At 34.3% G+C, this 13,162-nt stretch overlaps 1 protein-coding gene across 1 annotated transcript; it reads left to right on the forward strand.

Annotated features, from left to right (window-relative positions):
• Window positions 1–7,888: 7,888 nt before the first annotated feature.
• LOC110750143 (beta-glucosidase 13) lies at window positions 7,889–12,047 on the forward strand. Its single transcript, XM_021950416.2, has 13 exons — window positions 7,889–8,174; window positions 8,349–8,418; window positions 9,094–9,152; window positions 9,281–9,356; window positions 9,489–9,566; window positions 9,674–9,761; window positions 9,859–10,114; window positions 10,286–10,401; window positions 10,537–10,760; window positions 10,863–10,894; window positions 11,128–11,230; window positions 11,343–11,451; window positions 11,569–12,047. The coding sequence occupies exons 1-13, from the start codon at window positions 7,995–7,997 to the stop codon at window positions 11,810–11,812; spliced, it is 1,635 nt and encodes a 544-aa protein (XP_021806108.1). The 5' UTR covers window positions 7,889–7,994; the 3' UTR covers window positions 11,813–12,047.
• Window positions 12,048–13,162: the final 1,115 nt, after the last annotated feature.

Below are 13,162 nucleotides of genomic sequence, written 5' to 3' on the forward strand. Positions count from 1 at the left end.
AGGGGTAAAGTTTTAGTCACCAACCTCTTATAGGTAGTCCCCATTCTTTCTCTAAGTTAGGGAACATATCCATATTATGCCTTGAATGCACATGAAATGTAGGCATTTTTCTAGTCTAGTCTTGTCTAGTCCTCCCTATCAAACAAACCCTTAATACCTTGATGTATTTATCCTTTTAGTCCACAATCTTTCTTAGACTATTATGTACTTGTGTTAATTTACAAAGATGATTGCTGATTTCCTCACACTTTAGAAGAATAATAATAATATTTAATAATATATTTTTTTATACAAGCGATATTGAGAGAGGAGAGTTTTCTCTCACACACTGCCAAGGTACCATGTAAGTTTATACCTGAGACCACTACAAGTCAATGTCCTTTTTCACTTTGGAATTGTGAAGCAAAGTGTTATTGTTATTTTTTTAATATTTAAATTGCGATGTGTGAACTCTGAAGCTCTCAAATTTAATTTAATTGAGGTGTGATGTACAGAGCATAAGTCAACTAGAGATTCAAGGGGAGGATAGTCATGGTCACTGGCGGATCCACAGAGGCGCAAGGAGGTGCAGCTGCACCTCCCCTCGCCGGAAACTTCCTTGGGGATGCCGGAATTTGCCCCTTTGCTAGTGCCCACCAATTGTTCGACTAAATGCCTCAAAGACGTTGTATTGTTTGCTGCTGTGTGAGACCCTGAATATTTACCTTATATTGTTGGGCTCGATCTCACGAGCATGTAGGAGAAAACGGTTCATCAATCGGAGCTCTACAGCCAAAGTTATGAATTTTCGAAATTTTTCTAGAATATTTGAAGTTAAGTTGCAGAGGCAGTTCAAGGAAGAAGAAGACTCCTCCGCGTCAGCGCTTCTGATTGTGATTCTTTTTTAAATCGTCCAATAGCAAGCCGACACATGTCTATTTCTAATTGGCCTAACTTAAAAAATTCATTAAAAACTCATGTGTGCCAAAAAATTCACCAAAAATTACCCCAAACTTTTAATTACGCATACTTTTATTTCATGACCTCCAATTTACATATGCTTTTGGTTAGATTAATTGGTAAATTTTTATTAGATTAATTGGTATTGACTTTTGTTAGATTAATTAATTATGTAATTGACGTGAATTTTGTTCATATTTTATATGAATTTTGGTAAACTAATTGTGTCAATGACAAGAATTTTGTTCATATTAATTGATATCCATATAGACTATAATTAGTTAGTTGTAGATGTAAAACTCTTATTTGTTTTAATTATGAGTGCCATTAGTATTGTTTAAATTCTAAGGGCATTTGGTTGTATAATTTTTTTTTTGAATTTTTAGTCTTTTTTTTTACACACTACACGGATATTAGGACTTGAACCCATAACCTTGCTTGAGCCCTTTGCGAATTTTTAGCCTTTTAAATATTGCACCTCCCCTGAAAAATTCATGGATCCGCCACTGGTCATGGTGTAACCTCACGTACCTCCTATGACTATGGCATTTGTTAAAGAATGTAATTCATGGTTAGCCTTTGCCTGTCATATTTCTTATGAGAGAAAATAATAATTTAACAGTGTAAATTTCAATCTAAATGTAATGTCTATGATTTATATATTTCTCTTGGTCAAAAAATATTTAACTCTCCCATGGAAATCCCTGCTCATGGTTAGGTTATATGTAACTGGTGGAGATTGCACAAAGGAGGCGATCTACAAATTAGTTAGCAGAAGTCAATAGCATGCATTCAGTCAACACTTCAAATCATTGATTCCTAATTAAGCATCGCTGATCCACAGAAGTTTCAAATTGCTCACAGTAGTGCAAAAAAACAAGCACTGTTTATAGTTTTCTTCATTGTTGTTGATAAGTTTGGTGATGAACAGCTCTTGCAAATAAATTTCAAGCCGTTTAATTAGTCATTTTAGCAATGAGTATCCAACTCAAAATTGATTAGCAATGAGTGAGATTCACACTCTCAACAATCTTAGGTCTATTTTGCATCGAAGAGCAATTAACGATGAGAGATAAATACTTTCTAAGGAACCAAAGACCAAGAGTTCGCCCATAAAGATGAGCAAGAGCTTCCATGAGAGAGAAATTTGTTTTCCGCAATCAAGGGCAGTGCTATGCACAGGGCAAGCTGGGTGCCTGCCCAGCCCAAATTTTTCCCCAAAAAAAATAAATTACTTACATGTGTTATAAGCCCATTCCAAAATTTAAAAAAAACTAAAAGCAAATGCTACTCATATGCTGCCCATCTAGGTGGTCCCATATCTTCTCTTTCCTTCTCTTTCGGCTATTAGACTTCTTGTTTCTCTCTCTATCTTTGTTACCCGATAGCAGCAAGTTTATCCCTCTATTTTTTTTTGAGGTCAAATTCTCCCTCTATTGGCTACATCTTTGATAAGTCCATAAATTTACATATTTTTGTACTCTTTATACTTAGTATTTGTAGGAGAATTTGATTTCAAAAGGACTTATTACTTTATTTTCTCAATTTTTAGCTTTCCAGAGCAAGTCATTGGTTTTCAACAGAAATACGACTTTTTGGTGGAATTTTTATACAAGACCAGTTGGAGATGAAAGCTAAGATCTTGAAGAAGATTTTGGAATTTTTCTAGAATTTTCGGAGCAGCCAATGAGAGCAGTCTTTGAAGTTAAGTCAGCATAAGGTGCAATTCTGTCAAAACTGTGCTTCTGTGGAAGAATGATTATTTGAAGACTTTCCTTATTTTTCCTCAAGGCGTGCGATATATGGCTGGAAAGATAAGACAAACACCTACAATTTACATATTTTTCCCGAATTTTCATGGAGGAGGAACAACCCCAAACGTGCATGCAAAGAAACTGACGTGTTGTCCCAGTCAAAGTAGGAAGATGAGTCAATTACTTACCCATTTTGGATTTATGTTTTAATTAGGTTTTTCTTTATTTTTGGACTGTTGTAAAAGCCCAGCTAAGGTAGGACGTGTGGTGTTTTATTTAATCATGAGAACTAGGAGAAATTGGAGACGCCAGAAGAGTACCCCAATTGGCTAATTTTTATTTTTTCTTCCTTATGTTTTTGTTTATGCCGAGTTCTATGATTATGTGTAACTAATTTTCTGTTGCTAGGGCATGCCCTAGTATGACATCTACTTTTCTTATTTTACCTATCTATTAATTGCCGTTTGATGTTGGATTCTTAATCATTGTCCTTAATAACTTGGTTGATTTTCTTGATGCTTGATCACCATCTAAACTTTTAATTGAGTTAATCGGATGCAAATTAGAGTAAATACCATACTTAATTTGAGGCTTGCTTCTTATGATTAGGATTTGTAATTCGTCTAGGGTAAATACCATACTCCTAGGGTTTACATGCTTGTTGGAGGTTTTCACTGATCTTAATGAGTTTCTATGTGTTGATATTTAACCTAAATACCATAGGCGAATTGCATGTAGGAATATACGAGTTAGCCTAAATACCATAGGTAATTCATGAAAAAGGAAAACTAAGCGGCAACATCAAATGGTTAGTTAATAGGTAGGTGAATAAGAGGCTAGATCGAATTACTAGTGGTGAATTCATTGTCCTAGTCCTTTATCAATTTGAATTTCTCATCTTGTGTTTCGTGACTTTCTACTTGTTTTGTCTTTTAATTTCGTTGTTAATTATTTTCTTTCAAAAATCCCTTTCGTGTTTACGTGAGTATGCTACCTGTTTAATTTCTTGTTTATATAATTAGAGTAGTTAAAGTATTTGGTGAAGTAAATTAGGCCAGACTAGTTGGAAGTTGAACTCAATCCTTGTGGGAATGACTTCGTATTTGCCATACTAAATTACGATTGACCTTGTGCACTTGCAAGTATAATTTGTGTTCAGACTAATATTTATAATCTCTAGTTTTCAGGTTGTCTAAAATTCATACAAGACTAGTTGGTGGAGTTTTTATACAAGACTAGTTGGAGATGAAAGCTAAGATCTTGAAGATGATTGTGGAACTTTCCTAGAATTTTCGGAGTAGCCAATGGGAGCAGTCTTTGAAGTTAAGTCAGCATAAGGTGCAATCCCGTAAAAACTGTGCTTTTGTGGAAGAATGTTTATTTGAAGACTTTCCTGATTTTTCCTCAAGGCGTGCGACATATGGCTGGAAAAATAAGACAAATGCCTACAATTTAGATATTTTCCTGAATTTTCTTGGAGGAGGAACGACCCCAAATGTGCATGCAAAGAAACTGACGTGTTGTCCCAGTCAAAGTAGGAAGAGGAGTCAATTACTTACCCATTTTGAATTTATGTTTTAATTAGGTTTTTCTTTATTTTTGGGCTGTTGTAAATCCCTAGCTAAGGTAGGAATAGACGTGTGGTGTTTTATTTAATCATGAGAAACAACTCCTCTGGGGTCACGCAAAGACTAGGAGAAATTGGAGATACCGGAAGAGTACCCCAATTGGCTAAGTTTTATTTTTTCTTCCTTATGTTTTTGCTTATGCCGAATTCTATGATTATGTGTAACTAATTTTCTGTTGCTAGGGCATGAAGTAGCCCTAGTATGATATCTACTTTTCTTATTTTACCTATCTATTGATTGTCGTTTGATGTTGTATTCTTAATCACTGTGCTTAATAACTTGGTTGATTATCTTGATGCTTGATCACCATCTACACTTTTAATTAAGTTAATGGGATGCAAATTAGAGTAAATACCATACTTAATTTGAGGCTTGCTTCTTGTGATTAGGATTTGTAATTCGTCTGGGGTAAATATCATACTCCTATGGTTTACATGCTTGTTGGAGGTTTTCACTAATCTTAATGTGTTGATATTTGACCCAAATACCATAGGCGAATTGCATGTAGGAATATACGAGTTAGCCTAAATACCATAGGTAATTCATGAAAAAGGAAAACTAAGCGGCAACATCAAATGGTTAGTTAATAGGTAGGTGAATAAGAGGCTAGATCGAATTACTAGTGGTGAATTCATTGTCCTAGTCCTTTATCAATTTGAATTTCTCATCTTGTGTTTCGTGACTTTCTACTTGTTTTGTCTTTTAATTTCGTTGTTAATTATTTTCTTTCAAAAATCCCTTTCGTGTTTACGTGAGTATGCTACCTGTTTAATTTCTTGTTTATATAATTAGAGTAGTTAAAGTATTTGGTGAAGTAAATTAGGCCAGACTAGTTGGAAGTTGAACTCAATCCTTGTGGGAATGACTTCGTATTTGCCATACTAAATTACGATTGACCTTGTGCACTTGCAAGTATAATTTGTGTTCAGACTAATATTTATAATCTCTAGTTTTCAGGTTGTCTAAAATTCATACAAGACTAGTTGGTGGAGTTTTTATACAAGACTAGTTGGAGATGAAAGCTAAGATCTTGAAGATGATTGTGGAACTTTCCTAGAATTTTCGGAGTAGCCAATGGGAGCAGTCTTTGAAGTTAAGTCAGCATAAGGTGCAATCCCGTAAAAACTGTGCTTTTGTGGAAGAATGTTTATTTGAAGACTTTCCTGATTTTTCCTCAAGGCGTGCGACATATGGCTGGAAAAATAAGACAAATGCCTACAATTTAGATATTTTCCTGAATTTTCTTGGAGGAGGAACGACCCCAAATGTGCATGCAAAGAAACTGACGTGTTGTCCCAGTCAAAGTAGGAAGAGGAGTCAATTACTTACCCATTTTGAATTTATGTTTTAATTAGGTTTTTCTTTATTTTTGGGCTGTTGTAAATCCCTAGCTAAGGTAGGAATAGACGTGTGGTGTTTTATTTAATCATGAGAAACAACTCCTCTGGGGTCACGCAAAGACTAGGAGAAATTGGAGATACCGGAAGAGTACCCCAATTGGCTAAGTTTTATTTTTTCTTCCTTATGTTTTTGCTTATGCCGAATTCTATGATTATGTGTAACTAATTTTCTGTTGCTAGGGCATGAAGTAGCCCTAGTATGATATCTACTTTTCTTATTTTACCTATCTATTGATTGTCGTTTGATGTTGTATTCTTAATCACTGTGCTTAATAACTTGGTTGATTATCTTGATGCTTGATCACCATCTACACTTTTAATTAAGTTAATGGGATGCAAATTAGAGTAAATACCATACTTAATTTGAGGCTTGCTTCTTGTGATTAGGATTTGTAATTCGTCTGGGGTAAATATCATACTCCTATGGTTTACATGCTTGTTGGAGGTTTTCACTAATCTTAATGTGTTGATATTTGACCCAAATACCATAGGCGAATTGCATGTAGGAATATACGAGTTAGCCTAAATACCATAGGTAATTCATGAAAAAGGAAAACTAAGCGACGACATCAAATGGTTAGTTAATATTTAGGTGAATAAGAGGCCAGATCGGATTACTAGTGGTGAATTCATTGTCCTAGTGCTTTTATCAATTTGAATTTCTCATCTTGTGTTTCGTGACTTTCTACTTGTTTTGTCTTTTAATTTCGTTGTTAATTAAATCATTCTTTCAAAAACCCCTTTTGTGTTTACGTGAGTATGCTACCTGTTTAATTTCTTGTTTATATAATTAGAGTAGTTAAAGTATTTTGTGAAGTAAATTAGGTTAGACTAGTTGGAAGTTGAACTCAATCCTCTTGGGAATGACCTCGTATTTGCCACACTAAATTGCAATTGACCTTGTGCACTTGCGAGTATAATTTGTGTTTAGACTAATCTTTATAATCTCCATTTTTCAGGTTGTCTAAAATTCACAACAATCTTCTACTATCTTGGGTGGGCAACTTAGCAACAACATCTTCTCCTTTCCTTTTGTCAACAAGAAGTATTATTTTCATTCTCTTCTTTGCTATATATCTTTAATTATAGTTTTAATTTAAAATTGAGTATTCTAGGGTTTAATTAGGGATGAATTATAATTTTAGGATTTTGTTGAAATTAATTAGGGTGGTATCAGTTTGTGAACTACATGGTATTGATGTTCGTGATATGGGTGCTCATTATATGATGGGCACACGTTGTTCTTGTCAACAAAAAAGATGTTATTACAATTGACCATGTCTATCGTGTTGATGTATTTAATGATATTATAGATTGCATGTTGAGGGAGTTAAATGATAGATTTCCGGAGCAAACAGTTCAACTTCTTACTCTTAGCTCATCATTGGATCCTCGTAATTCATTCAAGTCATTCAATATTAAGTATATATGTAAACTTGCCGAGAAATTCTATCATGATGATTTCCTTCCACATGAGTTGAAAGCTTTAGAAATAAAGCTCAGGTATTTTCAAAATGTTATACATCATCTTCCTTGCTTTAAGGAAACCACTAATCTTCCTCAGTTATGTCAACAATTGGTGGAAACAACTTTGGCAGAAAACTACATTTTTCTTGACGGGTTGATTCTGTTGGTGTTAACTCTTCCTGTTTCTACAACAAGAACAGAACGAGCTTTCTCATGTATAAGAATTATTAAGAATTGACTTCGAAGCACCATAGCTGATGAATTTTTTGTTTATTGTATGATCCTCCACATTGAAAGAGAGTTTGATAATAATATCGATAATGCATCAATAATTGAGGAACTTAAGAGTTCCAAGCCTCACAGGGTTAAATTTTAGATTTAAATAGTGTTGTTTTGTATTGCATTGCATTTACTTTTGTATTTGTTGAACTTTTATTTATGGATAGATATGCATTTGCGGGTAAGGCTCATTATGTCCCCTTAATTAGGTGTATCTTTTTATTAATGAAATTCACTCGTACCGTCGAGTTTAATATATAAGTTTTGCCCAACTGGCTTTTAAATCCTAAAACAGCCACTGTCAGCAATTGATGGAAATAGGACAAAAAACATTAATGGACACGTCAACATTTTTCACAATATGCTTTAAAGCCTGAAGGACCAAACTTTTCTCTTTGTCCATCCCCATAGCTTTAAAGCCCGCTTGGCTTTACATGTAGAAGTTACGTACTCCCTCTATATAAAGCCTATGCAATATAGCAGGAAGAGCGAACCTAGCTCGATCACCAGAACCCCTCCACTCAGTTATGCCATTGCAATTCCGCTCTTTGCTCTTGTGTGTGCTGCTGCTTCTCCTTGGCTTTGCATTGGCAAATACCAATGCTGCCAGGACAGATCCACCCGTTGTTTGTGCAACTCTCAACAGGACCAATTTCGATACTCTTTTTCCAGGGTTCACATTTGGCACAGCTACAGCATCTTACCAAGTCAGTGCCTTCTGGGGGCTTAATTAATGTTACTCTTTAATTTGTTTTAATTTTGTGTTTCATATAGTTACATAGGTTTAATTTGATTTCAACGTTCAGATCATCTAGCATGAATATTGCCATCTTCATTCTGTGTATCATGTTATATAACTTATATCTGTATGTACATTTCAGTTAGAAGGTGCTGCAAACATAGATGGTAGAGGACCAAGCATATGGGATGCCTTCACCCACAACCATCCAGGTCTGTTGAATCAAACAATCAATTAGTTAACAAATATTTTTTTTTAGGTGACTAAATTGATGATTAGCTACTTCATTTCAAAAGCTATTATATACAGCTAATTCATTCGTTGCTTTTTTAATTGAAGTTTTCTACCTCACTATCTCTGGTGTCATTCTTTCCCCTGCTACATATTGTTTTCTCCAAAATCCTTTTATGCTGGTGAATGCCTTTTCTTATGGGGACTACATCAATTAAATATACGTTTTCCAATGTAAAGCCAATACTTCATGGAAATGAACTTACCGTTTTGTTTGAAGTGTTATAAAAGTGCTGAATGGGAACTGCGTAGAAATATATATGCTGTTCTCACGTTTGTGTGAGTTGAAACTAAGACCTTACCCAACAAAGAGGAGACAACTCCATTAGACCAGAGAAGATCGTAAGAAAGTTGTAAAAATTTTGAATAAGGCTATGCCATTTAATAAGGGTAATCATGGAAAATAAAATCAAAGGTTTTACTATATTAAAGACATTGTTTAAAATACGAGAGGAATAATACATCGCATGAGAAGAAGTGAGAAGTTCCAAAAAGAAGGTAAGAGTGATGGCTAGCATTCTCCTATTTAAATATCTAGATAGTTAAATTAATTTGTGTGTTTATTTATAAATAAAATTACATTTGGTTAATTGCAGAAAAAATCACCGATGGCAGTAATGGAGATGTTGCTATTGATCAATATCACCGATATAAGGTTTCAAAATCACATAATTTTATTATATAGACCTTCTATATTTGAATTTGAACATACGACACTGAAGATGAGATCCTTAATTTTTGTCTTCTTTCTTATAATTATGTATATCTTTTGTGTCATTACAGGAAGATGTAGCAATTATGAAGGATATGGGGTTGGATGCTTATAGGTTCTCTATCTCATGGTCTAGATTGTTACCTAGTAAGTTGATCATCCGCATCCACATAATTTATTGCCACCAATCACTTTATAATTTAACATATTTTATTCAATTTAATTTCTATATCTCGGTAGGTTTTGACTCATATTTTCTTGTTTTGTTTTAATTATTAGATGGAACACTAAGTGGTGGAATTAACAAGAAAGGAATCGAATACTACAATAATCTCACCAATGAACTCATACGCAATGGTGATACAACTATCAATCTCATAAATCCTCCTAATATATATATAATAAATACATGCACGTATTTAATCGAAATTTTATTTTTCTTTTATTGGTCATGCTATATATAGGTATAGAACCACTAGTGACACTCTTTCATTGGGATGTTCCCCAAGCCTTAGAAGAAGAATATGGTGGTGTGTTAAGCCCTCGTATTGTGTAAGTGAACAAAAGTTATCCTTTGTATAATATTGATCACTTAATTATATAAATACTAATATATATAACAAATACATTTTTAAATGTGTACACACAGCTATGATTTTAAAGCATACGCAGAACTTTGTTATAAGGAATTTGGTGATCGAGTAAAACATTGGACCACACTTAATGAGCCATATACCATTAGTAACCATGGTTATACAATCGGGATCCACGCACCAGGACGATGCTCTTCTTGGTATGACCCAACCTGCCTTGGTGGAGATTCGGGTACTGAACCATATTTGGTCACACACAACCTACTCCTTGCTCATGCAGCTGCTGTAAAATTGTACAGAGAAAAATATCAGGTACTTTAAATTTTTTTCTTTTGGTTTGAATATTGGCGTCCTACGAGTAACTAGTATTGAGTAACAACATAAATGGGAATACTTTATAATATTCAGATAAACAAATGGTTGTATTATTATTAATTTTTTTTACTCTAAATCAACCAAAAAAAAATGATATTTCTGGAGCAGGCATCTCAGGAAGGAGTGATAGGAATAACAGTTGTATCACATTGGTTTGAGCCCGCTTCGGAGTCACAAAAAGATATAAATGCTTCAGTTCGAGCTTTGGATTTTATGTATGGATGGTAAGCATATATATTATATTATTTTATACATCATCACATTTAAATGCTTTATTTATGCATTATAACATTGGCTAGCTAGCTAGTAGTACTTTATATAATACTTTAGGTTGACGCTTGGAATTGTTATTTTCATAGGTTTATGGACCCATTGACAAGAGGTGACTATCCGCAGAGCATGCGATCTCTTGTTAAAGAACGACTACCAAATTTCACGGAAGAACAATCCAAGTCACTAATTGGGTCATATGATTATATTGGAGTCAACTACTATTCTGCTAGATATGCAAGCGCTTACCCTGAGGATTATTCTATACCTACGCCTCCAAGCTACCTCACAGATGCTTATGTTAATGTTACAAGTGAGTACAAATTGAAAATTTAAAGTAACTATTTAAGTTCTTCATATACTACTATTCATATATTGGTGATACTAATATTCATATTCATATATGTTGTGGCAGCGGAGCTTAATGGGGTCCCCATTGGTCCACAGGTACACATCAAATTATTTGCTTAAGCTATTGGCATTTTGACAATTAATACTTATACATATATTTTGTTTGGTAAATGATTTTCCCACTCCCTTTTTATCCACCTACACTCCTTTTTGTTTAGAAAAATAGAATGTAAGTGGATGGAAAGGGAGTGGGAAAATCAGTACCCTTTTGTTTTCCACGTACATATATGACTCTTAAAAGTCTTGCTAATCTTCAAATGGGATTGCAGGCTGCTTCAGACTGGTTATATGTTTACCCTAAAGGACTTTACGATCTTGTACTCTACACAAAAAACAAGTACAATGATCCAATTATGTACATTACTGAGAATGGTAATTAATACTTTTAAACATTAATTTATTACATCATCAATAATGTTTCATATATATGTATACGGGTGAAAAATTCAGTACTAAATGCATATGATATTGCATTATATTGCAGGCATGGACGAGTTCAATAATCCCAAAATATCCCTTGAGCAAGCCCTTAATGATAGCAATAGAATTGACTACTGCTATCGCCACCTCTGTTACCTCCAAGAAGCAATTATGTAAGTTTTTGTCAACAAAAAAATTTAGGCTATATATGTATTGTCTAGCCTTCTTACATTTCGGTTATTTAATCACTATAGTGACCCAACTATGTTCCCTTTTTTTGGTGTTTGCAGAGAGGGTGCTAATGTGCAGGGATACTTTGCATGGTCATTGCTAGACAACTTTGAATGGAGCGAAGGATACACTGTTCGATTTGGTATCAACTATGTTGATTACGACAATGGACTGAAAAGACACTCAAAACTCTCGACGCACTGGTTCAAAAATTTCCTCAAGAGATCCTCAATTAGTAAGGAAAAAATTCGAAGATGTGGAAACAATAATGCTAGGGCTCGCAAATTTGTGTATCGAATTTGAATTCCAAAGGATGGATAAAGTACAGTAGCTCCTCCATAGTCGTTGCGCGAGTTGTTTGTCATGTTATAACTTTTTATTTGACTCTTTCTAAGTCGGAATAAGTTGCAACAACTCGTTATGAGTTAGTTGTCTTTATAGTGAGAGTTCGGTTTAATTTTACTTTATGTTGTTGATGTGCTTGGTTTATCCAAGTTTGTTGGCTTTATGAAGTGGAGGTGCTTTGGCTGTTTGTGGATGTGGTTGGAGGGATACTTTATTTATTGTCTTGATGTTCTTGAAGTATCCCTCATGTGTTTATATTTGTCCTTGTTGTCAGTGGCCTTTTATGGCTAATTATGAATAAAAATAAAAACTACAATAAATGAATGTTGAGCCATGACCAAAATATTTGCTACTTGTTTTATATTAATACATCTAGTTTGTTTAAGTTGAAATAAACTTAGAACACGATATTAGTGTGTAAATTCTCTATGGATCTATTAATCATTCAAAAGAAAACGCTCGGGTGCTTATTTAAGAAAATGCTTGCTTAGTTAGAGCAAGTCCAGCAGCTAGTTTTGGATTCGGGCTGGAGGGGGTTTTGGGAGAAAAACGGGCTCCAGCAGCAAAGGCTGGCCCTAGGGCGAGGTGGGGGCCACGAAGAAGGGCTGGCCCGAGGGCAGGTTCAGCCTGAGATCCAAAATGAGGGGGTTGACGTCAGCAACAAAAATAAAAAAAATAAAAAAAATCGAAAAAAATTGGAAAAAAAACAAAAAATTCAGATTTTTTTAAAAATAAATACTTAGTCATATTTTTCACTTCCCACACCAAAAATATTTTAAAAAAATATTGTCCAAATTAATTGTTTAGGTAAACAAATATGTGAAAAAAACAAAAAAATTAAATAGTGTTTGCCCTAAACTAGGGCAACTGCTGGAAACCAACATTGCTTTTTGCAAGGGCAGCCACTATTCACTTGAATAGTGACTTCCTTAGCCGCCCCCCCCCCCCCTGCCATGGCAAGAGGCAACTGCTGGAAATGCTCTTAAAAGGATAATATTTTTCTTTAAAAGAAAACTCATGTTGCTTGAATAATTAATTCCATGTGTACAAATTATACATAGACTTTGGCTTATGTCCAAGGGCGGACGTATAGCTAGGCTGGAGTGGGCTCCAGCCTAGGGGAAATTTTTTAAATATTAAATATAGTTAAGTTTATTCCTACTCCAATAAATATTAGCCCACTACACCAAATAAATATAATAAACTAATAATAGCCCAATTTAAGTAAAGTAAATAATAGCTTTATTTAAAATAAGCCCACTCCTGTCCTGAAGCATATAGGAAATAATAAACATCAATCCAAACCTA

This window comes from Prunus avium, chromosome 6 (genome assembly GCF_965620075.1).
Source record: "Prunus avium chromosome 6, drPruAviu1.hap1.1, whole genome shotgun sequence".
Lineage (NCBI taxonomy): Eukaryota > Viridiplantae > Streptophyta > Magnoliopsida > Rosales > Rosaceae > Prunus > Prunus avium.